The following is a 27,645-nucleotide window of genomic DNA, read 5'->3' as shown; positions in this document are numbered from 1 at the left end:
TTCACTTTCTATAATTTCTATAATTATTGCTAAATTGAAGTTATGGTATATTGTGCTATTGATATTTGGTGTATTGGTGTTATTCGTGTTATTCGATGTTTAATCCTTTGGAATAAATGTAAAGTATAGAGTACAGTCAGCTGCTCTTTAGGCTCCTGCATGATTAAAAAGACTGAAATAATATTTTATTGTGAAACATACTCCACAACTGTGAAAATGTATTATTAGTATTATTATTAGTAGTAGTAGTAATATAATTTATTTGTTTGTTTGTTTGTTTGTTTTTTGTACTTTGTACTTTGAAGTAGGATTTTTATTGGTACCCTTAAGGGATTTTCCCCTATGGAATTTGTTTTGCACCTTGCACCTGTGGGCACTCTACACTTCATTGGCTTGGGAAAAACGAAATAAAAGAAAAGCCGGCATTCAGCGTCCTCCATTCATTGTTTGAAGAACTCTAGATGGTACCTCTAGTGGGACTGTGACAAATGGTGTCAGAAGTGGGATCATAATGCCACCCAAGACCGAGGTGGAGTGCTACAAGAACAGCCAGGTTTAAGTCAGGAGGCATCCAGCTCTGCTGAGGTGGCAGAAACAGTTGCTGAGAGTGTGAGTGACCCCATAACATCTTCTCCTGCAGTGGGCTCAACAGAAGGAACGGTGTCAGAACTGGCCGGCCTGGTTAAAGTTCTCCTGCAGTCACAAGCAGCCCGTGACGGCCATTCTGATAAAATATGAGATTAATGCAGAGATCTACCGGCAAAGGTTTCGCTCTTCAGAGATTCTACTGGATGAGACCCCCCGGGAACTCTATGTGCGACTGAAAGATCTCTTTTCAAAGTGGGCTCATTATCTTGGAACAATTTATGAGAATGATAAATCCTGACATGGCTGTGTGGATTAAGGAGCATGATCCGGCCACAGCAGAAGAAGCAGCCAAGCTGGCAGAGAGGTACCTGGCCACACGCCGAGATGCCCAGCGCAGCTTTGGAGGTCGGAGTCAAAGAGGGCCAAGTAAGTCTGGGGGTGAGGGTGGTCATGCCCAATGTAAAGTGAGTTTTGCTGGTAAGCAAGGAGATAGAACTAACAAGCAGGAAGTTAGATGCTATTATTGTGGTGAGTTAGGACATACTAAGCCCCTTTGTCCATCCAGGAAGGTGAAGCATTCTGCTCTCTCTTATGTTCCATGCCCCCACCCGCCACACGAGTCTTTGCAAGCACACACCACAGAATTATTGACGCAGGTACTGGTGAATGGTCAGTCAGCCAAAGCCTTAGTGGATACAGGTAGCACTCAGACGCTAGTGCATGACAGCTTGGTTCCGGAGGATGAATATATGACTCAGAACTTCAGTAAAGTTTGCTGTGTGCATGGAGAAGTTAGGGAGTATCCTACTGCTGAGGTTTACTTAACAGTGCAGGGGCAGACTTTCTTGTTGCATGTGGCTGTCTTGGCCCACTTACCTCAGGAGGTAGTCCTAGGGCAAGATCTCCCCATTCTCTGTGATTTGGTGTCCCAGGTTCAATCCTGTTATGCAGTAACCCGGGCTCAGAGTGCTAGAGCAGACTTCAGTGAGTTGCCATTTGCTGATGCTGATGTTGAGGTAGCCTGTGAGAAGAGACATAAATCTAAAAAGGAAAGGCGTAAGCTTAAATTTAGGGGTAGTGTGGAGAATAGGCAGGTTGAGGAGCTACCGTTACCTGAAGGGCCTCTTAACGTGATTATCCCTGAGGACATAGTGGAACTGCAGGAAAACGATTCTACTTTACAGGACTGGTTCCAGAAGGTGTCTGAGGTTGATGGGGTTAGAAATGACATTGTCTCTTGTTTAATGGAGGAAAAGTACATCCTGAAGAAGGGAATACTCTATGAGGTGAAAGGGGAAGTTGAGGCAGTAGTAGTTCCGGAATCAATGCGCCATACCATTATGACTCTGGGACATTCTGTTCCATGGGCTGGACACTTAGGCAAACATAAAACATTAGCAAGGATTGCAAGTCGGTTCACTTGGCCTAAGATATATACTGATGTAACCGAGTTCATTCGTACCTGTACAGATTGTCAGATGACTTCAGGGAGGAGAGTGGCACCCGCACATTTATTACCATTGCCAGATATTGACACACCCTTCAGTCGCCTGGGAATGGATGTAGTGGGGCCCCTAGAGAGAAGTAAGAATGGGAACAGGTACATTCTAGTGATCTGTGATTATGCCACCAAGTATCCCGAAGCCTTTCCCCTTAGAAACATCAAAGCTAGACAAGTAGCTAACTGCCTTGTGCAGCTGGATTCCAGGGTGGGTGTTCCCCGTGAAATTTTAACCGATCAGGGCACTAATTTTATGTCCTTGCTGTTAACAGAACAGTATTTTCCAACCAGCTGCGTCCACCAAGCAGTGGATGTATCCCATCTAGAGCAGCCCCAAAGAGACCACGTAAAGCAGCTGTTGGATCCTGAGTTGTTTCAGGAGAAACCAGGGCGTACTGACCTGGTGCTACATGATGTCATCCTTAGGGAGGCAACACCAGCCCGCCAGAAGAGTTATCGGATCCCTGAACGCTTGGTAACGGTGCTTAAAGATGAGCTAGACATTATGCTCTCCATGGGGGTGATTGAACCCTCCCAGAGTGAGTGGTGTAGCCCCATTGTCCTAGTCCCGAAAAAGGATGGCACCCTGCGGTTTTGTATTGACTTTAGACAAATTAACAGCTTGTCTAGGGTAGACCCCTATCCGATGCCAAGAATTGATGAGTTGGTGGAAAGACTGGCAGGGCCAAATATCTATCCACCAACACTTAACTGCCAGAGCTAAAGAACTGACAGCGTTTAAAACCCCTTTTGGGCTGTACCATTTCCGGGTTATGCCATTTGGCCTGCAGGGGGCGCCAGCACCTTTCCAACGTCTAATGGATCAGATCCTGCAAGGCACTCGGGAGTTTGCTGCAGCTTATCTGGACGATGTGGTCATCTTCAGTGAAACCTGGGAAGACCACTGTCAACATCTGAGGCAAGTCCTAGGGAGAATTAAGGCAGCAGGTCTTACCATCAATCCCAAGAAGTGTACAATAGCCAAAAGGGAGATTGGCTACTTGGGATTTGTGATTGGAGGAGGAGTCATTCGGCCACAGTTGGATAAAGTAGCGACCATCTGAAGGTACCGTCCCCCTACCACTAAGAAACAGGTGATATCTTTCCTTGGCTTGTTGGGATGGTATCGCAGATTTATACCTAACTTTTCTGCCAGGGCCTCTGTGCTTACAGATCTCACTAGAGCTACAGTTCCCAACAAGGTGGTCTGGACGGAGCAATGTGAGCGAGCTTTCCAGGACTTACGGGAGGCAGTATGTGGAGACTCCGTTCTGCTGAGCCCGGACTTCCAGAAACCGTTCATCCTGCAGACCGATGCCTCTGGAGTTGGACTGGGGGCGGTGTTAGTGCAGGAAGTGGATGGAGACCGCAGACCAGTGGCCTTCTTGAGCCGGAAACTGTTCTCGCGAGAAACCCGTTATTCAACAGTGGAGAAGGAGTGCCTGGCCATAAAATGGGCCACAGATTCCTTCCGGTACTACCTTTTGGGGAGACCCTTTGTGTTAGAAACCGACCATCGAGCTCTGCAATGGTTGGATCGAATGAAGGACTCCAATGCCCCGGATTACAAGATGGGCTTTGTCTCTTCAGCCCTACCAGTTCACGGTGAAATACTGCCCGGGAGCCAGAAACAAGGTTGCTGATTGTTTAATCCTTTTATGTGTTAATACTTAATATTATTGTCATGTGATATTACGGCTTCTGGGAAATGGTTGAACCCAAGTGTATAAATTCTCATGTAATGAAGCAGTCAGGGAGTCTTTAGCTGGGGTGCAGTGAGTGCAGTAGCTATTGAGGAGTCCTCTGATTGAATCATTGTTATACCTAAACCAAGGTTGTATGTGTTTGTTTGTTTTTGTACTTTGAAGTAGGATTTTTATTGGTACCCTTAAGGGATTTTCCCCTATGGAATTTTTTCTATGTTTTGCACCTGTGAGCACTCTGCACTTCATTGGCTTGGGAAAAACAAAATAAAAAGAAAAGCCGGCATTCAGCGTCCTCCATTCATTGTTTGAAGAACTCTAGATGGTACCTCTAGTGGGACTGTGACAGTGATATATCAGATATATCAGCTTAGTGGAATGTTACGCGTCACATTACATGTCAAATCCTATGTCACGTGTCTTTATGGGATCTTTACGGTATGTGTGTGAATGCACAGATTCCAGAAAATCACTGCAGTGTGAATGAACCAAAATCAAATGATCCCGCGACAAATCACAAAACACATTATCCGTGTATTTTCCGGAATCTCTGTGTGAAAGAGGCTTCATTGTGATAGTTTTGTGAATTTATGCAGATTTTGTGTGTGTGTGTGTGTAGATTGTGTGTGTGTGTGTGTGTGTGTGTGTGTGTGTGTGTGTGTGTGTGTGTGTGTGTGACATATGTCCCACACCCTGTAACCTGCGTTAATAACCAGCACAGATGCTGTAACACGAGTATGCATATGGTGCTGTCATGACACATGACTTCAAACAAACCCAGACACAAAGCAAGAGGACATTTGCATTTTGTTCTCCATTCATGTGAGAACCACACGGAGAGGAAGACAGAGCAGCGTGGATGAGATAGACAGGGAAGGAAGGACGGTTACTACAGAGCGGCGATCTCTGACGTCTGTTACTGCTATAAATGAAGCACAGATTCATAGAGTCAGTGTGTGTTCAGTGTAGCCCCCACACTTTCATAACTTTAATAAGAAGCTGAGTGAGAGGAAGATGATCCGGGGATGACATCTATAGTATGTCCAGTGATTCATGCTGGCATTTTTCCTCAACCCACAGATTGTGTGTCCTGCTGACTGCTGACCAAGCCTTTATACTTTCAGATAATTCTGCTATTTGATATTCTGTGGTGGGAGAGTGAGGTTCATTACCTGTACAGATGAAAGCCTGACATAGTGTTGTGGTTGCCTTTCACATAGATCTCCTGATCAACCCTTTCTCTCCCTCTTCATCTCTCCACAGGCTCGAACACTGTGTCCACGCTTTGGAAGAACAAGCAAATGGAGACCCACAACTGCTGAGCTGTCAGTTCTCCCTCCCTCTTCTGCTCTCCTCCAGTTCCTCCTCTTCCTCTCCTTTTTACATTCTCCCTCTCACTGAGAGCAGGAGATGAGCTCAGAGGAGAAAAGTTCCACCATGTCACAGAAGATCTCCTCTCCATCTCACAGCAATAGCAGTTCCTCCTCAAAACATGACAGCAGACAGGTAAGTGTGTATCCATTTGATTTGGCAGACAATGAACTACATTTAGAAGTATCACTTTGGTACACTCAAAAAAAGTACAAAGGCTGTCACTGGGGTGGTACCCTTTCAAAAGGTACAGCTTTGTACCTTATTTATCCTAAAAGGGGGCATATTGCTACCTTAAAGGTACATATTAGTACCTTTTGTAAGGGTACAGTCCCAGTGACAGCTTCGTACCTTTTTTCTGAAACTGTATATAACTCAACCTGAACCTTTGGAGAGATAACAGTTAAACCTCAAATCTTGTGGTTTTGTGTGGAAAGGTGTTACTTTTCTAAGCAATCAGAGAATGATTTTCACCTGGTGGATGATAAAAAACATGTCTCATTTTTCATGCAAAGCAATCAAAATACCTAACTAGCACTATCAAATAGAAATGCACTGAGGGTGAAGACATAAACTTCCAGCTGTTTTGTATTGGTGTGTGTGAGATAAATTGAGACTCAGTTCTGCTGATTTTCCAGGTTTAATATTTGTCCTGATGATACTGTAAATAGGTAGTTGATGTAAAATACTTCTGAGAAATTGACATCCTGCGGTGTAACATGAAATACGTCATCTACAACTGTTTTATAGCATTTTCATGCCCTTTTTTATAAAAAAGGAATGAAAGCCTACACACAATGTTCTTCAAGAAAAAAATCTTCTAGAAAAAATCTTCAAAAGTATTTATTCAGAGGCCATAAAATACAGTGCTCAGTGCATACCAGAAAAATGCACAGTGCAAAGACATAACGTTTTTTTATATCACATTACCAGTTCACTCAGGAAACTACATGACACAGGTTGATTTTTCCTTGGCATGTAATCTGCTAGCAATCACATTGTTTACTACATGCCACAAGCTGATTGGCATCAGCTGTAACTACAGCCATTGAGCTTACTTTGTCAGCATTTACATAGTCTGGTTCAGAGCTTGAAGACAGTTAAGCCAGTCCAGCAGCATGCTATCAGAGTACCTCTGATAACCTCCACCTCCCCCAGCACCGCCTGTCTAAATCAGCTACAGACCATTTTATATATCTATATTTGTGCAGCAGCTGCATGTCTGTTTATGTCTATGTGTATGTCTGCCTACTTGCTCTGGCCTTGCAGTGATAACAGCAGCAGGAAAGTAGACTAGATTTAGTCTGCCAAGACCAAATTAATTAATATATTTAAACTACTCCAAAGGTTGTCTTGACTGAAATATACTTTTTTTATACTCATATAATTATTAATCTTAAAATCGTGATGTTGATCAAATAAGAATTCCATTGGTACATGCTTCTACTTAACATTAGCTTAAGTTTAAATGTAGTGACATGAGACAGCTGTGTTTAAGAGCTGAAGTTCTGTTTATAGGTCTTAGGATGACAAGCTTGCCTTAACTTCTCTTTATACTTTGCTTTATACAATAAGGACCTTTAGAGTATAAATATTTATAGTGCTTAGGTTTTTTTTTTAAGTTGCTTTTATGAAAAACTGTCCGACAGTACAGATAAAGCAGTGAAGCAGAAAGCAGTGGACTAGACAAAATGTTTCTGGACTTTACCCCAAAATTTCTCAGCTACTCCGTTCTACTTTATCTTCATCAGTCCCATTACCCGCTGTGCTGAAACACAGAATTAATCTCCCTGTTCTCAGTCAGATGGCTGTGGGAAATATGAATATAACCGATCTATGAAATGAGCCTTGAATGCCAGATGAATAAAAACTTACCAGCCCCTTGTTTTTTTTATTTATTGCAATTCTGAAACACTTCCTGAGGCTTTTATGTGAGGGAATTAGTGGCAAACTAATCATGTTATGTGGAAGTCTGCTCTCAGACCTTTGGATACAATTACATGTCTTCAGTCACTGTTCACACAGGTTTGTTCCTATTATGTATAGACTTAACATATCTGTGTGCATACGTACACCTGCACGTGTGTGCATTCATATGCTGTGAGCTCCGGAGGGCGGATGGGTGTCCTTCTCCTCAAATGAACACGCTGACCTGATTATGAGGCTGTAATCTCTAATCTCATCATTTGGTAGCATTATAAAGCTCATTACTCCTTTTAAGCGGAGATATGTTTCACTGTTCGGGTGGCAGACATTACTCTTAATACCAACATCATGGAATTATGTGTTTAAACTACTGCAAAGAGGGCTGAAATCTCACCAGGTGATCTGGTGTCCAATTCCTCAGAGAAATGTCCTCATTAACAGAACTGTCTATCAAATAAATTTAATACTTTCTGAGAGTGCTGGTCCTGTATAGTTTACTTTATAGTTTATATACTATATATAGTGCTCCTGTATAGTTTATATACTAAACTGTACTTTGTGTCTCTACATGGGTGGCAAGAGGCAGTTTTAAATCGGTCCCTTGTGGAAATATGATATTAATATAATGTAATATATTATATTATTTGTTACGCTACAGGCAACAGAACTAAACAAGGCAGGAGAACAGGAACAGAGAGAAACACAACCAAAAGTCCATAACTGTAACAGTAGCTCCCCCTCCCAGAAGGCGCAACCTCATGCCGTAAAGAGACCATCTGAGGAGGAGGGGGGCAACTCTGGAGGAAGATGCAGAGTGTGCCAAGGGTAGGAATGCTGAGGAGATGATGGATGGAGAAACCAGGGTGGAGATGATGGAGGGAGGAGCCAGATGTAGACCCAGAGACCAGGCAGAAAGGATGCCCACGGCGGAGTTGACGGAAGGAGGAGCCATGGTAGAGGTAAGGGGGCCAACTGTCGGAGACGATGCTGATGGAGGAGGAGCCCAGGGCGGAGACAGAGACCCGTAGAGCCAGGGTCACACTGTGCATCTGGAGGGCCAAGGCAGAGTCAACGGCTACTGCGACTGAGGCAGAGGCCGGGATCTGGAAGACTGTGGCGGAGCCGGAGTGACTGAGGACCAAGGAGGAACCAGAGGGAAGGAGGAGCCAGACAAAGCCAGAGGGATGGAGGGACAAGGCGAAGCCGGAGGAGTGAAATCCTATAGCGAAGGAGGGTCAATGACTGACCAATGCGGCAGACTTTAATGGACAGTAAAAAAAAAGGCAGAACACCATATAACTGCAAACCGGCACCGTAACTTCATTTTGACGCGCAGTTAAACAAAGGAAGAACGCTGTAACTCAATTTGAGTGTTCCAAACAAAGTGAAAGAGCGGTAACTGGTGTTATACGGTGTTCTGCCTTGGTTTCTCAGGGGCTTTTCGATCAAGTTACGGTTGAGATGACCCATTATTTTCTCGGAAAAACAACGAAATTGACTCAAGATACTTATGCACATGATAAAGGATGTCTTGAATGTCCCAAAAATATCAATAACTAATTTTCGACACTGAGGACCAAGGAGGAACCAGAGGGAAGGAGGAGCCAGACAAAGCCAGAGGGATGGAGGGACAAGGCGAAGCCGGAGGAGTGAAATCCTATAGCGAAGGAGGGTCAATGACTGACCAAGGTGGAGCCGGAGGGACGTGGGAGCCTTGTGGAGCCAGTGGGATGACGGGCCACGGTGGAGACGAGGGTGAGACAAAGCTCCAGGATGGCACTGACTGAAGGTGAGCTGAGGGGCTGGCAGGAACCAGCTGAGACAGGGCTGAAGAACTGGATGACATATGGAGAGGAGGCGGGAGAGGGAGGCTGGGAGGGAGCTCAGGAACTTCAGGGCTGGACAGAACCAGCGGGATGACAGATGATTCAGGGCAATACAGGAATTTATCCGCTTCAAAAATATTCAAAATATTTCCAGTGGCCAGCTGCAGCTCACCCTCAGTGGCAGGAGTGTGAACGGGACTTCACTCCATGCCCTCGTACTCCACAATTACTCCCACGGCGATACATAATGTTGCCTGCTCGTGCACCTTGTCAGACACGTCGGTGGGCTCTGGCAGATGCTCCGTGCAGCGGGGTGATGGCAGGCTGGTCTCTTGAGTCGGGAGTGGGGCTCCATGGGGCCGATGGTAAAAGGCGATTCACAGTTCACCAGCACCCACTCCACAAACACGGCAAAGCTCCCCCGAGAGGTTGCAAGAAAAAATCCACTCCTCAAGAAAGGCCACATGCAGTCAGACTGAGCTTTGCCAAAACACACCGTGAAGATTCTGAGGCAGATTAAACTAAAATTGAATTATTTGGCCTCAACACCAAACGATATGTCTGGCGTAAATACAATACAGCTCACCATCCAAATAACAGCATTCCTACAGTAAAGCATGGAGGTGGTAATATCCTGTTATGTAAAAGGCGATTCACAGTTCACCAGCACCCACTCCACAAACACGGCAAAGCTCCCCCGAGGACCTTCCCCGGACAGCTTGGCCTTAATCGAGGTGTTCAGTCAGACATAATAGAAAGTACGGCAGCTGTCCGGATAATGAGTCTGGTATGCCAGGTCTAAAAATTTCTTTGTGTTCCTCGATCCTCTTGCTCTGAGCAAAGGAGCTTGACAGCGGGGATATCCATCTCAGGAGAAGGGAGAAAACAAAAAAACTAAAAATATATATATATATCGCCGCAGTATATTCACTATGTGAGGCCGGTTATTATATGGCCGGTTATAACATCCAAGTGAAAGATAAAACATCAACATGTCAGAAAAAAAAAACACTGATTCACTGAGTTGGAAAAAGGATCACCCCCCTCCTAAAAATGACTTGTAAACTCAATCAGGTGTAGCTAATAACCTTCTCAATGGCACACAAAGCCATTTGACTTTCAACTGTAATCAACTGTGGTCATTTTGATTAGCTCAGCATGAAAAGAGATTTCCTGGAGCATTTCCATCTAAAATCTACTGATCATGGGCGATCTTATATAGGCTATTGCATATAGTAATGTGACTGTATTCAAATTTTTTTTTTTGACCGTAACAAGCAGACTAAAAGTTAAACATGTGAGTGGATACCAATTTATTTGCTATGCTCATTAACGTAAAAGAATGCTAGACATAGCATAATTGCTTTTATATTGACTTGTATTAAATAGCCTAAACTAAAAGAACGATTGTGGATCGATGTGAACGCCAGCAAGCAGGAATGATGCTCCACTTAAACCCCATTAAAAATCTGTGGAATGACTTGAAGACTGCAGTCCACAAACGGTCACCATCAAATTTAACTTAACATGTACAGTTCTACAAAGAAGAATGGGCAAATATTGCAAAGTCTAGATGTGCAAAGTTAAGTAGAGACGTATCCCAACAGACTAAAGGCGGTGTAACAAAGTTCGTAATCACGGGAAGAAGGAGGCGGGAACCGGCGAACATTCAAAGGAAACTTTAATAATAAAATAAACACAAAACAGAACCAAAACACAAAATAAAGTCCAGGCCTGGTCCTCTCTCGGCTTTCACTGTCGTCACCCCTCCTTTTTATCCTTCCGGAGCTCCTCCGTGAGACTCGAGACCGGTGAGTGGTGCAGGTGTCGCTCATTATCAATTACTCCACCGGCCTCGCTCCGTTCCCACGGCTCTCGGCCCCGCCCCCACTCGTCACAGGCGGTAATTAAAGCAAAAGGTGGTTCAGCAAAATACTGACACATGGGGGGGTGATCCTTTTTCCAAATCAGTGATTCTGTTTCTTTTTTTTTTTCTGACATGTTGTTGTTATATCTTTCACTTGGATGTTATAAGTTGCACTGAGTAAATACAGATAAAACAAAAACTGTGCCTGTCTTCATTTCAGGCTGTAAAGCACGTGATTATTTTAAAGGTCCGTGATTCTTTTCTATACCCACTGTAAATAAGGCATGAGAACAGGAACAGAGAGAAACACAACCAAAAGTTCATAACTGTGACAATATTAATATAATATATTAATGAAATAAAAGGCCACGTATACTTAGAATATACTTTCATGACTATGTTTCCTAACACACTTACAGTAAGTACACATTTAAAATGTGTATTTTGTAACAATGCCAAATTAAAAGTTTTACTTGAAGTACATTCATTATATTTTAATAATCTTTTGTTGTGCTTTAAAAAGGTACACTTTGATGTTTTCCAAAGCACATGTAAAGTACTTAATTATAATTTTAGCTGTAATGTGTTATTCGATATTACTTTATTATTTAAAGGGCTCATTGGATGAACATTTTCCACAAGTTGGCATGATTTATTAGGGTCTTCGTGAAATGTCTGTAACATATTTTGCTTAAAAACACTCAATGGCTGTGTAAACAACACCCTTTTTCCCTTGTCAAAAATAGCTCTGCTTACACCAACCCGTTTTGGTGTAATATGTCTCTTTAAATGATAATGAGTTACTGCGCACCCCACCCCCCTTCCGGGATTTCCACTGAAAATAAAATAAATCCACTCCTCTCTTGTCTCCTCTGAGGCTGGGACTGTAAATAATGATTTGTGTTTGTCTGTGCAGCCAACGACAGAACATTTAGCATGTTTTCCGCAAACTTTTGCCATGGCATCAGAACAAGTACACCGCTGTCGCTTGCGAAAACAACAATGGCGGCTGAGCGCCGTGGGTGGAAACGTGCAGATTAATGGGCGGTAATATTATAATAAGAACCCCTTCCTACGTCAGAGGGGGAGAGAAATCTGATCGGCTCATTTTCTCACATGCTTGCAGAGAAAGGCTTACAAAACCAAACTTACTGGGTTCTTCTTTTTCACGTTTTCTGAGTTGGTAGATGCACCGGACACTCAATTATAGCACTTAAATACGAAAAAAGTCAGATTTCCATCCAATGAGCCCTTTAAATTGTAAATTATTTATTATTTAAAATTAATGTATTTTGAATGTACTAAATGTCACGTAACCATGTCGATGAACACACATGAAGAAGTCTTTAATAAATCCACATGTAAATCCAAGCAAGAGAAGGCAGGAGACACACATACCCGACACGATACCCGACCAACTCAAACCGAACAGACAGGAACTTAAATACACAGACCAAACTAGGATAATTAACAAAACATACCTGAACATAATGAAGAACTCAAATCAGAAACCATGACAACGGGAATTCAGGACAGGCTGAGCATTCAGGATGACCTCCTTGGTCATTTCTGGGCAGACAGGAAGTCCTGGGGTGGACATTGCTGTCTTGGGAGGAGCAATGGCGGTGTGTGCGGCCCACACACACAAAATGGCGAGTCACATTACCGGAAGCGCCACTGACAGGGGAACGACCTCTGTGGTTGTTATAGGACAAACAGATCATTCTGGTACGACCTCCATGGTCGTAACAGGACAGGGAGATAGTTATTCATGGTGGGCTACATGGGAGAAGAGCAGGCATGTCCATATATAAATCATCAAATTTCTCTGAGTCTAGTCTCAGCTCACCCTCAGCGGCTGGTGTGTGGGCGGAGTCCCCATTAGCTCCCTCGATCTTGAGGAGGACTCCCGCGATGACACCCTTTGTAGCCGGCACCTGGTAAAACGCTCGTTGAGGCTCAGGCTATGGGGCGATGATCAGCTCTGTCGCTTTCCTAGACGACGACTCGTAGATCACAGCGGGCTCTGGCTATCCGTTTGCGGTGGGCTCTGGCTTTAGTTCCGCACAGCGTGGTGATGGTTGGCTGGGCTCTGGATCCGGAGTGGGGCTGGTGAAATCCTCATCAGCGGGGCTGATGGTGATCCATTTTTCACCAGCACCCACTCCACAAAGGTGGCGAAATTCCCCCGAGGACCATCCCCAGACAACATAGCCTGTGTTGCGGTGTTTATGCTGGCCTTGTAGAAGGTACACAGGCAGTCGGTCTGGGTAATGCGTGAAATTCAAGAGTTCCACGAAGATCCGTGTGTGGTCCTTGAGGGAGCGCTCCCACTGATCAATGCAGAGGAGGAGAATGGCAGGACTGTCCATAATGGAAAACAAAAAAAACAGACAAAAATGGGAAAAATAGATGGAGTAACAGACGCAGTATCTGTCTTACTGTATCTTTTGGGTCGTACTCGACACGACACCTGACCAACTCAAACTGAACAGACAGGAACTTTAATACACAGATCAAACTAGGATAATTAACAAGATACACCTGAACATAATGAAGATCTCAAATCAGAAACCATGACAACTAACTAGACAAAGAAAACGGAGCAAACAAAGCCCAAACAATGTGATGTTGTGACACTAAATTGCAGCTTCATTAAAAAAGTGTAATTACAGATAAGTTTAAACAAGACATGACATACAAGTTTCAATAGAAATGACATTCAAGTATATTTTAGTTTACAAAATATTTATTGTATTACATATAAAGATGTACTTAAGTCCTAGTTAATGACCCAAAAAAGGAGCTCTAAATAGCAGCTAATTGCATTTAAACTATACTTTTTTTTATTGTTGCAATTTAACATGCAATTGATGTCCGAAAATATTGCATTCAGTATTTATTCATATTATTCATATTATTTTGTAATAAGTTAATGTTCATATTAATAAATTCATATATTCATTTTATTTCCGTAGTGTAAGTGGGCATACTCTTTTTAAAAGTATTCTAAAGTGTGCTTCTTTTTCACAAGGGTTGGTTGATCAGCTGGTCTGTTTTTCTGTCATAACAGTATCCCTTGAAGGTAGTGTTGCTCTTTGATTTGAGTTGTTGTGTAAGAGAGGTTGGTTTCATTAGTCTCACTCTGTGGTTCTTAATGCATGTTTGGGTTTTGTCCTTGGCTATAGAGATGTCTCTTTGAAAGTTGTCCTTGATGTAGTGAATTGCTTAGAGTGTGATTGGGCAGTGCAGTTCTCGCCTTGAGGAAGAGACAGAGTTTGCTGAAGAGAGAGAATGGAGACCCACATTTTTGTGGGTATAAAATAAAGAAAAAATTATTTTTCTCTTTAAAAAATAAAGAGAATATCTCTTCTCTCTGAATTTACTCCTGATTCTTAACAGTATGCACATAGATACAGTACAGTACAGTACAATACAGTATATGGTTTGTGTTGGTTCTGAATTGTATACAAATTCCATGATTTTCTGCATTAGCACTTTTGTTTACAAATATTTCCAGTGTGTAAAATAAAGAATGACAATCTCTGGGTGCAGGAGCACTAAACCTATAACAAAGTTGAATGCCTGAATTAGATTTTTTTTTCTGTGTTCCGAAAGAAGAATCATAAGCTTGCAGCAGCTCCATTTTTCAAGGCCTGCTGCTCTCATGTCCCTCTAAAACATTTTCTGTACATTTATTTTCCATTGTCATCAAAATCCACAAATTATCATACAAATAAGGAGTGTGCGGTATGACCTAAATCTTTTATATCTTTTATATAATTAATTTTATGTCATATATCATGAAAAATAATTGAGAAAAGGTTATATATTCATTTATTTATATTAACCATGTAGTAATGCCTATTCCATATTAATCTGTCATGTTACTTCCTCACTTCGTCTTGACTTATTGACTCTCTGTTTTCACATTTTGTCATGTTTTTCATCATTCTCATGTGTATGTGTAAATGTAAATTTAAAGCAGTCGTGTCTAATGATAGCCATCTAATTATATCTACTGTAGTATCTCTAGTTGACACATTTATTATTAATGCCTATTTTTTCATAGGAGTTGAGTTAAAAACATTAAACGTAGGTCAGTTAAGTACAGTGTTTCATTGTACAGTGTTCATGTGTATTGAATTGAATTATACAGGACAGCTGGGAAATCGTCGAGGGTTTGCGTGGTGGTCTTTCCAATGTTCAGGAGCCAGAGAAGCAGGCCGGCTACATGCTGAAGAAGAGAAAGTGGCCCATGAAAGGCTGGCACAAGGTATGTATCAATGCCTCTACCAATGTTTTAGTGAAAATATTTGGAAAAAGTGGAATAATTAGATTAGTGCAGAGATTTCCAGATCTCAAAGCGACTGAGCGGATTCATGCTAACCTGCCTGAACACATTGCACTCACTCTGATGGACTCTTCACTGAAAAAAAATAATTTGGAACAAAAAATACTCAAATAAATTTTCTCAAATTATATTTATTAAATTTTGATTTAATATTAATAAAAAATATGTATTTTCGCAGACAAAAACATTCATACAGAGTATATAAATTATTTATCATAAAGATCACACTTCATCAAATTTTCTTTAATGTAGGTCAATAATAATAATTTTTTTAAAATAATATAAAACTTTTTATAACTTAATTTTACCATAAACAAAAGCTAAATTAGCTATAATTTGAAAATTAAGATGAAATACCTTAATGTTTATTGTAATATCTTTTTAAAATATGCATCATCTTGTCTGTAATGCACTAACAAGAACAAAAACACCAGAAAAAAATTATAAAACCCACAATAATGTCTGTAGTCAATAAAGCTACAAATCAACAGTGTTGTTTCTTTTAATTTTTTCAACAAGGAGTGTTTTTTTCTTTTAGCTAAACTGAACTAAACAGATTAAACCAGAAACCGTGATTTTTGATTATACCAACATTAAAATGCACTTTAAATATTTTTCAGTGTGGGGTGACAATTAAAGCACTCATTATGTTCAATTGCAGCGCACAAACACAAAGATGAAGTGAGCATTTTTTGATGAAAAAATTATTTCTTCTATGCCAGTTTAATGTTTAGATACAACCCTAAGTAAGCCTTTCAAAAGTTTGTTCTCCAAAAATACCCATATTCCCTTTCAACCAAAAAGAGTGAATACAAAAATAGACAGAAAAGAGGCATAGCGATACACAGCCTCTCATTCATCAAGAGTGCATAAGCGTCCCCTGAGAGGACATTCATCATTTATCAAATAAATCTGACCCAAGTTTCTCCTGTCCTCTACTCTTTGTGCTTCTTTCTTCACAGAGATTCTTCTACCTGGATAAGGGCATTTTGAAGTACGCCAAATGCGCAGCTGATGTGAGTCTAAAAGGCCTCACATATACACAAAGTCTATTGAACTAAAGCACTCAGGACTTTTAGTGGTCAGTTCCCCATCATGTAAGTCTTCACAGAGCTCCAGCAATCTTTAGAGGTCCTAAACCTCCATCTTTCTGTCAATATATGTTTCCTGCTGATAAAAGCTGTGGGTATGTAAAATCAAAGTTAATGTAAAGCGGTAATTTCATAACAGAAGCTATTATACCACCTTGACGTGTTTGACTTCCCTGCAGTCTGCCCTCCTAAACAGCGTCATGAAGTGGCCAGGGTATTAAATTATAATGAAAGTACATATTTAACCTGCCATATATCTTTCAGATGTAGCTGGAGCATTTTTGGCCTCTAAATCAAGGGCACTAGTTGAATGTGCCTGTGAAAATGGATCATTGACAAGGTTATGCATTAGCAAAATTAGCTGAAGCCCTCTTGCATTTAAAGTGCTGCAAACTTGTCACCTTTTGTGAAATTTACTGTTTTGAATGCACAGTATGCTTACAGAGTGCTATATGCTTACAAATTCTAAATTTAGTCAGATTACGGGACAAATTACTCTTATGAGCAAGTTATTTGTATTTAATATTTTAACTAATTAGTATAGTTTTTGACTGGTCAGTTATGACAGTGTGTCGTTAAAAATACACGTTATGTGTTTTGTCAGTACTATTATTAAAATATAAATGAATGAAATATGTTACCACATATTACATATATATATATATATTTACCACATATATGTTTAATATATAATTAAGGCCTATTGTTGGATTACATTTATGCCGCCTTTGGTGAGTATATACATCTTTTGCAAGAATTGTATTTGATTTATTATTAAATGTAACTGGCAATGTAAATGTAATTGTTATTTGGCACCTGAATTTCTTCTCTTTTTAAAATATTTATCCTTATAAATACTGAAAAGATTCGTTAATGGAACCAAATCCTTAAATTCTTCACAATTCTCATCCCTACTTTTATGTCATTCATGCAAACCTAATAGCCGCAGTAAGATGGGATGACTAGGGCTGTCTCACTCTGTTGTATTTTTGAAAGGATACAGTAGATTTAATTATTTGTGGAAAAGCACAAGAGCCAAGAATTCAATTTGAATTTATATTCATTTGAGGTTTAACCAGGAGAAACATATTTGCTCAGTAGTAATTTGAGTATGTTGCAACAAAGTAGCATCTGTTGTGTTGGTATACGAGGTAGCGGTGATTTTTTATAGGTCAAACCTTCTGTCTGTGCTGTGTGCAGGTCGAGAAAGGCAAGCTCCACGGGTGCATTGATGTGGGGTTGTCCGTCATGGCCATTAAGAAGAATACCAAGTGCATTGATCTGGACGCCGAAGAAAACATTTATCACCTGAAGGTATCACAACAATTATAATATTAGACTGACCTCAGAGTCAGAATGCTCTGCGGTCACAGGAAAAGCATTAGTGGAGATTGGTGCATCCTGTAATTTTGCTGCAGTTTTACTGGAACATGTTTCATTATGATGGTACATTAGGTTAGCTTTAGCCTTATATTAAAGTAGCACTGAGAGGTTATGATGGTATATGCATTAAAATGTGCATTGAATTTAATTCTGAATTTAATTGTAATTAAGTGTAATTACACTTACATTTGAATTGCTCTTGTAATTAGAATTTAAGTAGAAATACAGTAGTTAATAATTACACTAGTTAATTACATTAGTTAATTAAATTTAGAATTGAACTCAAATTTTCAATGCATATTACCCTTAAACTTCAAATACTAGTTCTAGAAACAGCATTTTTTATGTCAGTATGAAATTGCTTAATATGAATTTATAAATAAATAGGCATAATTTTCTAAATAAATAATGAGATTTGTTTAGAAATTATTTATGACGGTGAATTATTTATGATTTGTTTAGACACATTGAAATTCTTGTGCTGAATTTCTTTGAATTGCAGTATCGTCTTTTTTGTCCAACCCTGGTGGTGCTATTTAAAAATATATATATATTTGTAATAATCTTGTCTTATAGGTTATTATGATTAATACTGTTAAATTATACTGTTATGAGTATATATTGTTATCTTGTTTAAAGCTTTTAGCAAATCATTACAAACCCCAACAGAGAGTTTAACTCTCAAATGAAATTCTGCTTCCAAGTAGAGAATCCTCTTTTAAAGAGAATCGTTTAAGGGACAAAATAGGTTTTTTTGGCTTTCATTTGTTTTTCTCCAAGTGCGTTCTGAACTCTTGATCTCAGGAATGGGAAGCAGGTCCTTCAAATTCAAAGTCATGAGGTCAACCTTCATCTGGACCATTTTAAAGTGCAGACACACAGTGTCAGGAAAAACAGCTTCTGAATCCTGATTGAGTAGGTTTCCTTTATCCTGAACCTTTAACTCTGGTCTCTTTGTCCTTGCAGATCAAGTCTCAGGAGCTGTTTGATGAATGGGTCTCTAAGCTCCGTCACCACAGACTTTACAGGCAGAATGAGATCGCCATGTTCCCTCATGAGAAAACACTCTTCCACCCTCATTACCCCCTCACCTCCTCCCCCACGATACCTGACAGTCAGTCCATCAGAAAGGTAATGCCATGGGACATGTTGAGGGTTTAGATAAATGTCAGAAAAATGTCAGATAAATGAAAGATAAATGTCCGAAAAAAATGACGATGACTGTGCAAGTGCTTTAACTTTGAGAGGATGTTAAAAGACTGTTCAAGGTTAAAACCTCTGTCAATTTGTGGCAACTTTTACAAAATAGACTCTCAAAAAGCACTTTTCACACTGTGGCTAGTTTATTTAATTTGTCCACTAACAATGTCCAACAGTGTATATGCATTTATTACCAGTGTTTTTCAGTAGCTTTACAGTAGCGACGCTACTTTTAAAACAGTGTAGCTTTTCCTGTAGCTAACTACTTTTTCCAGCAAGTAGCGATGTAGCGCGACCAAACGCTACATTCCGTTTTGCGTTCTGACGAGTCACGAGCCTGTAATGCATTGAAGCAGCACAGCATCTTCTTCTGACTAGATCACAAACTAAATTTCTTCATTACCGCCATCTGTTGTGATATCACGCATCGCGCGGCTTTACAGTCTTTCCACCGACAAGAGATCGTCTGATGATATTGCAAAGGATGTACAGGAGTGGATATTTCACATGAATCAACTGTAATTTACGCAAAACAAAGATTAAACTGTCTACGTCGAAGACTTAAAGCACATACAAGAGGTGAATAATAGCCTTTTTAAACTAATGAATTTTTCTTCTTTATTGCACTCTAGATCAAATGTCTATTTTACAATGATGAACGGTCATAATATAATCTGTCCCCCCACAGTTTTGTAATGAACACTAATCGAACAGAAAATAAAATCGTGATATAGTAGTGTGCTTATCATTTGGCAAAGGATGGTTGCGGCGGGATTCAAGCAAAGCGCAGTGTTCACGCGCGCAGCTGATGATTCACGTCTCCATTCACAGTCAGTAAATACTGCATGCTCTGTGAGTTTAAACTGCTTATTTTATGACTCCTCCGTATCCAGTTTAAGTTGCATACATTTTGTTCTTACATAAATACCGCATGTGCTGTGAGTTTAACCTGCTTATTTTATGACTCCTACGTATCCAGTTTAAGTTGCATACATTTTGATCTTACATTGGTGTTACGTTTGTAACAATATACTAATATAACTAAAATAACTATTTAAATATACAGTATTTTATTATTGTGTGTATCGAATAGTTTACAAAATCAAATGTTTGGGACACTTTTTGTCATTGAAATGGCTTGGAAAAGTGTCCCAATCCACCTGAATTCACCCTACTATTTGACAACATGATAGCATTACAGTATGTTGTTTTAAACCCCAAATATTTTACTTATAACTTCATTATAATTCTTCATTAATAATTATCTAGTTATTTGTAATGTTAATTGTAAAAAAAAAAAATAATAATAAAAAAAATTTAAAGTAGTTTCAATGTAGCTAGCTACTTTTTGACAGTAACTTGTAGTGTAGCTAGCTACTTTTTCAGAAGAGTAGCTTGAATGTAGCTTAACTACTTTAATTTACAAGTAGCTTGTAGCTGTGTTAGCAACCATGTTAGCATTGATAAACAAGTGTTTTCAGTGAATTTATACCTCCAAAGAGGCAACGTATCCTGGGGGATACAAACATTAAAATCAAAAATAAGAGTCAAGTTTAGAAAAAAATCATGAAATTGTATTATTTTATTAGTCCCAATAAGATGGAAATATATATGTATATATGTATGTATATATATATATATGTATATATATATATATATATATATATATACATGTATGTATGTATGTATAAATGTATGATATGACCACTTTAAATAACCAGAATGTTATGAAACTAATATTGTTTTACTTGTTTTACTAATATTGTTGTACTTTTGCATTTATCTTCTCTTTCTCTCCTCAATCATTTTCTGTTTTTGTTTCTGTCTCTCTCTATATGTAGCGTGCCTCTCTCGCAAAGCAGTCCTCTCTCCATTCGCCGTTATCTTTTACCAGCCAGGCCAAGGTGACCGCCTGGCTCCAGTCTTCTGATGACATGGACAGGTGCACCAAAGGTACACGCACACCAATTTATGAATCCATCTCACACTGAAGATGCTGTGTCTGCAGCTTTTTACTGCACAGTGTTCTTTGTCTCTCTCTCTCAGAACTCTCAGTATCTGAGGCTCAGCTGCTGGAACTGAATCACTTGTTGAGAAGTATGGAGGTGTTACACCGCACCTGCTCCGCCCCAGCCATCAACGCTCTGCAGGTTACATGTCACTCACACACAAAATTTTAACAGTATTATAAAAGTAATTACAATGTATTTTACTTTTTGCTAACAATCAATAATTAAGCCATATATCAGATATATATCGATATATACCATATATCGGGCTTCAGGCTGTGCCTAAAACAGTCGCATTTGCGACCAAAAATATTAATTTGCGAGTGAAGTTTTTGCTGAGATTGCCACTGGTGACTATATAAATTTACATGTAATGACTTTAAAGTTTGCATGTAATGCCTTTTTTCCTGCTTGTTTTGTGATCACATCTTTGACGTAATAAACTTGAGACGATGCATCAAAGTTAGCGGAAAAAAATCAGCATTGACGGCACACCGTGCAAAGTAAAAGTGCAGAAAAGCAGTGTCTATTTTGTGCACAACTTAAACTAAAACAGGTAAAGCTGTCAGCTGCGTGGACATTAACAATATCATTAACAATTCTTGTTTATAATCGATACTGATATAGCTTCTTGTCATTACAAGAAGATATGGCTTCTTGATTACCTTGTATCAAGATATACTGTGTTCTGTAAATGGGTGAACTTCATAATATTTGTAGCGCACTTGCTGCCCAATAATCACAATAAGCTTTGTGCTCTGTTACCTTTTAATAAACAAAGTATCAGCTTTAAAATTTTGCCAAATTCATAACTAAATTCAAATATACCGTTTTGGTGCTCTTTAATGTGGCATAAGTGCTCGCTTTTGCCCCTCAGTTCAAGAGGCACGTGAACCCATCATCTTTCTCTTTACTACTATAGTACGAGATAAACATAAATGGACATCAAAAGGTACATAATATACAGTACATCTTACTAAAATGTCTCATGTAATCGCTCATTCAGTGTTTCAAACCGCGGAAAATGTGTATTTTTATTAAAACATAACAAACATTTACCTCAGAATATAAGCTCATTAGTCAGCTAGAAAAAAAAATAACTATAAAGAAGAGCATTTTGCTAAATTTATGCACTATATTGCTTATTCATATTTTTACTTAACTGGTTGTCTACATGATAAGAAAGAATGCAAGGAGCTAAAGATCAAATTCAACACCTTCTATAATTGAATGTTACTAATAAAGAAAAACAGACTGGATGTGTGCAAGACATTTGACAACATTTATAGGCTGCATTGAGGAGGAGCCCAAACTACAGTCAAGGGCCAAGTGATTCTGTCATTGTTATGGTCCGTGATTTTGGCACAGATTCTGTGTAATAAACAATTCTTTGTGACTGTATATATAGTTCTCAAGTTGGAAAAGACATTTAAAGTGATCCCAGGACATCTAAAAGATGGATTAAAATGCTGATAAAGACAAGAAAAGATGAGACATAAACACATGACAATATTAAAAACTTTAAAAAAATTATTTGGCATTTTGTTTTTTTTTGTCTGGAGCCCTGTCAGAAGAGTTAGATAAAGTGTTCCACATATCCAACAAATATAATGATGTATCTAGTTGAATTAGTATTAGCTTGGATTTTTTAAGTTTTACTTGGACTTTTTAAAATGTTTAATAGACAAAAACTTTAAAACTGCTGCCCTCAAAAAAGGCCAGTCTTAGTCCCTCAGGCAGTGGTCCAGCTGTGCCTGTGGATGCTGTTAATGTTATTGCCTACGGCCCAACTGACAAACAGTCATTCAGTTGATAGCACAATTTCACAAGGATAGTCATGATGTGTTTTGCGGTCATAAATCAAATTATTCCACATAACCGCTGTTACAGATGAGCTATAATTCAAAAAGCTGTCCATTCATCTGCCAAATGGGCCGCCTTATTTTATTACAACTGCTGTTTACTTTGGCTGCTGTGAATGTAAATGTTGTGCTCGGCTAGTTTGCAGATTTTTGTTTTGTGTCATCTGGCCGACAAATAAGCTGAGAGATCTGGGTGCAGGTAACATGGAGAGAGTACACACTGTTTATTTACAATACAAAGCTGGTTAAAAATCAGCAAACTTGTCCTTTAAGATGCTGGGCATTAATCCTCTTATTGTCACACAATTCTTCCTCATTTTGCTTTTTACTCTTTTCATGTTATGGCCAATAACCAATAGATGGCCAATATATTCTATATTATTAAGTGAATTTGGGCATCACAAATTTATAATGTATAGTATGAAAATGGATATTTATTTCAAGATTTGCTAAAGAATACAATTAATATTAGTTGTTAAATTACTAGTGTTTAAATATGAACTTGCTAGATGAGTGTTAGAAGATGGCAAAGCTATCTAAATGTAAAAATAGGGGAAATGAGCATGCACAATTAAATTTCCAGTATCAGCCAATATATATCCAATATTGATTGATTCTGACAAATTAAATCATCTCTATTATCGGCAATTAACTCATATGCTACCAATATATAAGTGAAGTGACGTGTGGCAAAGTATGGTGTCCCATACTCGGAATTTGTGCTCTGCATTTAACCCATCCAAGTGCACACACGCAGTAGTGACACACACACACACCGTGAACACACACCCGGAGCAGTGGGCAGCCATATTGCTGTGGCGCCCGGGGAGCAGCTGGGGGTTCGGTGCATATGTTCGGTATATATTGTGCATATGTACAAAGAATCTATTTAGTGGATTAATAAAATGTTTTCAGTATGTATTAGGGGAATGATAGGAATTAAAAAAAAAGAAGAAAAATAAATACAGAGTTTCAGTATCTTTCATTTTGTATAGGCCTCAACGTACGACAGCCCAAAAAAAGAGAAGAAACATCCCAGAAAATGGCGTCCCAAGAATTACGGGAAAGACAACAAAACAACCCTGCAGGTGATCCGTGACCCTTCTACTTGCAGATATTAAAACATAAAACCACCTTTAAAAAGCTTTGTGTAGCTCACAAGGCAGTTATTAATCACTCCATGAATACTTCAAATTACTAGAGAGCTATGCATTTTTAATGTTAACGTAATGTTTTATGGAGCTAATTTGCTGATGTATTACATGCATGAATAGTGTGATGACAATGATAGTCGCCTCGTTTTATAGTCCCTTAAGTACTACTATATGTAGTATAGTACACAAAGGACCATTAGTATTACTGCATGCAAGAGAAAGTTCCTATCATATTTTCCCCAGGCCATTTATCTCGTGCCAAAATGAATAGCACCATCACTGACTGTTGACCTGGTATTTTCTCCTAATATTTTTAAGGTTCCGAGCTGTATCGCAGCAGGCTCTGTCCGTCTCCATGCGTCCAATCCCAACCTTTCTTCAGTAGACCTGACCAATGAGAAGACTTACCATGAAACTCTAGAATCGCCTATAGACGTATCTAAACTGCAGGAAGACTTCTGCCGTGTCGCAAACAACCGTGAGTTCTGCTACAGAAAACTACTTTTAGTGATGTATCACTAGAATACTGCACCATTTATCCTATGTGACAAATGATACCTCATCATTCTCCCCTAAATCCTGCATTTTTGGTTCAGAATGTCTTATTTGCATATAAAATACATGTCATCAGGAGGAAATTGCTGAGGGAAGAGCTAAAACTCGGGAGAATGCGACAGATGTTGATTGCAAATGTTTTTTTGCACTTTATCTTCATGATGTGTGAAAATCAGTATCTCATTGTCAGAGAAATTACCCAGCTGGTCCCTAGTACAGGTCAAAAGGTTTGATTGGACAATATCAAAACCTCTCTAGGTAAGCTGACCAGCAAGAATAAAATACTAAAACACTTAGAACAGCACGAGTTTCCATGCTAGTTCCTGTAATGTTTTGCTGGTTTGGTGCTGTTCTACATTATGGATTACTGTGGTATTTCTAGTGGATACTGATGACCAAATGTAGTATATCTAGCTGATTAAGCTAGTTATAAGTGGTAGTGATACCAGCACAGCATTTCATGCAAATTATAGTCTTTTGATATACATTCAAAGGATTTGGTGGCTCCAGACCTACAAACCTAGTGTGAATTGAAATGGAAAATCCACTATTTACTGCAGGTGGTTGGCCATTGTAAATTAGGCAACATCAGTGACATGCAAATAATCAAACCTTCAATGTATAGTACAGTATATCTGTTTATTACTGGTGCTTCTGTAATGTTGTTTCAAAAGTTGCTGATTAAGGCTTGAGAGAAATATCCCTGCTAATACAAGACACATGATACACAGCTTTAAATGAATGTGTAGTTTTGTTTAGTGATGAAATCTACACTAAACTACATAAAAACTAACACGTTTACCTTCTTTACAGTGTCTGAGACGTCCAGCATTTCACCTGAGTTACTAAAACTGTCAAACTCTATGAAAAGATCTTGAATACCTCACAGTCTCTCTTTATTGAGTCAAAGTAAACACCTTAAATCATGTGATTTATAATTACATTTTTATAAAATTGAACTTTTTCATTTAAAACAAGTCTCCAGTGCTCACCAAGGCTGCATTTATTTGCTCAGAAATGCATGAAAACAATAATATTATGATATATTATTACAATTTAAAATAACTGTTTGCTATTTTAGTATATGTTAAAATGTAATGTATTCCTGTTATGGCAAAGCAGCCATTACTCAAATCTTCAGTGTCACATGATCCTTCAGAAATCATTCTAATATGCTTATGTAAATAATATTCACGCAAATATAATTTGGTGCTCAAGAAACATTTCTTATTTTTATCCATGTTGAAAACAGTTGTGCTGCTTAATAATATAAATGGAAACGGTCCGGATTCTTTGATGAATCGAATGTTCAAAAGAACAGCATTTATTTGAAATATTTGGTAACAGTTTAAGTCTTTACTGACACTTTAATGCATCCTTTACTGTGATCAGTTTAATGCATCCTTGCTGAATAAATGTATTAATGTCTTTCAAAAATAATTGCCTAAACCCTAAACTTTTGAACTGTAGTGTATATATAATATTTCTCAAATAGCATATATTTATTTTATTTAGTTTTTTACTAAAAAAAAAAGGAACTTAATAAACTAAAACATTTTTATGTACCCTGATAAAACATTTAGGTTTTAGTTTAGGTACGAAAAATATGAGAAGTAGTTAACTTTGGTGAAACCATGTTCAGCAAATGTTTTTTTATGCAAGGATCTAAGTAATATCAACCTTTTTTCTGTTCTAAGCTCAAGTACATGTTTTCACTGTTTACTGCGCACACTTCCTGTTTCCTTGCTATCACAGCAGCGATTTAAAATCACCCTTATGATCTGCATCTGCAGCAGGTTTTAGGAGGCCAAAGTAGCATATGAAACTTGCCCTGATGCAAGCCATGTGAAAGCGCCTTCACACTCCTGCTATAATGAAAGTGGAGACTAAAATAAAACATTTTCTTCCTGACATATGACTCAGAGATTATTAGGCATTGCATTAATATTTATACTTCCTTTAATAACAAGCAGATTGTGTTTCATAAATCATGCATGAAAATGTAAGAAATAAAACCAGATCCTTAAATGATTTGTCCTTATGTATTCCTGAAATGATGCTTAACTCTTATTTTTATGTTTTTGTTTCCAGTTCATACAACCATGAAATCAGCCCTGTGCATGTTGACGACAGAGAAAGAGAGACTTAAACAGATGCTGGAGCACGAGTCTTGTCCTGCCCCCTCGGCCCAGCTCCTGGGACTGAAGAATACCCTGGCTGCTGTATGCTCACAAACACACTCATTTCCTCTCTGTGCATTTCCTCAAGCTCAGCACTGCTTACTAACAATTGTTCAGTTTCTTGCCTAAATATCTCTTTAAAACATTGCATGCAAGCAGAGCTCTTGTTTGATGCTTATGTAAACATGCAGCTCTTATATCAATTCATTAAATGGCCAAAGTATAAGACAATATTTAGAAGTGCAGAGGATTACCTGTGGAAGTGCTATTGTAGTATAAGGAGTATGTCGAGCTTCTAATGAATCTTGTGAACAATAGTGTTGACCCTCCCAGCAACAATTTGTACATGCTAAAAACAGTCTGTGCTAAATCGAGTGCTGTAACACTAAATTATGACTCATTTTCCTCAGTGAGTCACGTTATTGTGAAGCAGACCCCCACTCTAGCACTTCTAATAATAAACGCCAAACTAACATCTGTTATCTGTTAGAACTGCAGGGAAATCGGTTTGAAATTCAAAGTCCAGCTTCATCCTAACTGGTCACGTTTAGTCTCAAGTAACTTTGAACTCCAGAACTTAATGTTTTGCTAGACAATTTTAAAGGAACAGTTCACCCAAAAATCAGGGCTGTCAAGCTCTAAAAAAGACAAAAAGTCCATATACCTCATTCAACTTTAAGTTGTTACAGTATTACCTTCTTCTGTCACATTCTCATTTTGGCTGTTTAAATCTCAAATTCACTTTTGCATATTCATTTTAATTCAGATTAACGCTACACATTTATTGTGGCTAAGAGAATTCACAATAACAATATTATTGCAATTCACTGTAAAAAACATTCCACCTACTAAAACTTCAGTTCAGTTGCTGCCTTAAGTATTATCAAATTGGCTGTGCAAGTCTTTTCAGCTTAAATGATATTTTACAGACTTCACAAAATCAGGTTGAATCTTGTAAAACTTATAAAATAAAGTTGAAATTGGTTACATTTTAATGAGTTAAATTAATGCAACAGCATGTTACTAGGACTTATTGAACATATCCTTTTTTACAGTGTATCAATAGAAATTTTTT

At 38.8% G+C, this 27,645-nt stretch overlaps 1 protein-coding gene across 2 annotated transcripts in view; it reads left to right on the top strand.

Annotated features, from left to right (window-relative positions):
- Positions 1–731: 731 nt before the first annotated feature.
- LOC107678127 (oxysterol-binding protein-related protein 3-like) overlaps positions 732–27,645 on the top strand; it is a 44,175-nt gene continuing 17,261 nt past the window's right edge. Inside the window, exons 1-11 of one of the 2 annotated variants that reach the window (XM_016473290.1) lie at positions 732–1,014; positions 5,056–5,298; positions 14,942–15,058; positions 16,099–16,152; positions 17,428–17,541; positions 18,577–18,741; positions 20,652–20,763; positions 20,857–20,960; positions 23,677–23,769; positions 24,154–24,313; positions 26,482–26,612. In XM_016473290.1, the coding sequence (XP_016328776.1) occupies positions 5,203–5,298; positions 14,942–15,058; positions 16,099–16,152; positions 17,428–17,541; positions 18,577–18,741; positions 20,652–20,763; positions 20,857–20,960; positions 23,677–23,769; positions 24,154–24,313; positions 26,482–26,612 (1,146 nt within the window). In that variant the 5' untranslated portion in view covers positions 732–1,014; positions 5,056–5,202. The remainder of the gene's footprint in view (positions 1,015–5,055; positions 5,299–14,941; positions 15,059–16,098; positions 16,153–17,427; positions 17,542–18,576; positions 18,742–20,651; positions 20,764–20,856; positions 20,961–23,676; positions 23,770–24,153; positions 24,314–26,481; positions 26,613–27,645) is intronic. The other variant, XM_016473291.1, reaches the window with a different exon arrangement.

This window comes from Sinocyclocheilus anshuiensis, unplaced genomic scaffold (genome assembly GCF_001515605.1).
Source record: "Sinocyclocheilus anshuiensis isolate Anshui unplaced genomic scaffold, SAMN03320099.WGS_v1.1 scaffold1512, whole genome shotgun sequence".
NCBI lineage: Eukaryota > Metazoa > Chordata > Actinopteri > Cypriniformes > Cyprinidae > Sinocyclocheilus > Sinocyclocheilus anshuiensis.
Note: the sequence above shows the minus strand (reverse complement) of the source record. Positions and strands in the feature narration are given on the sequence as shown.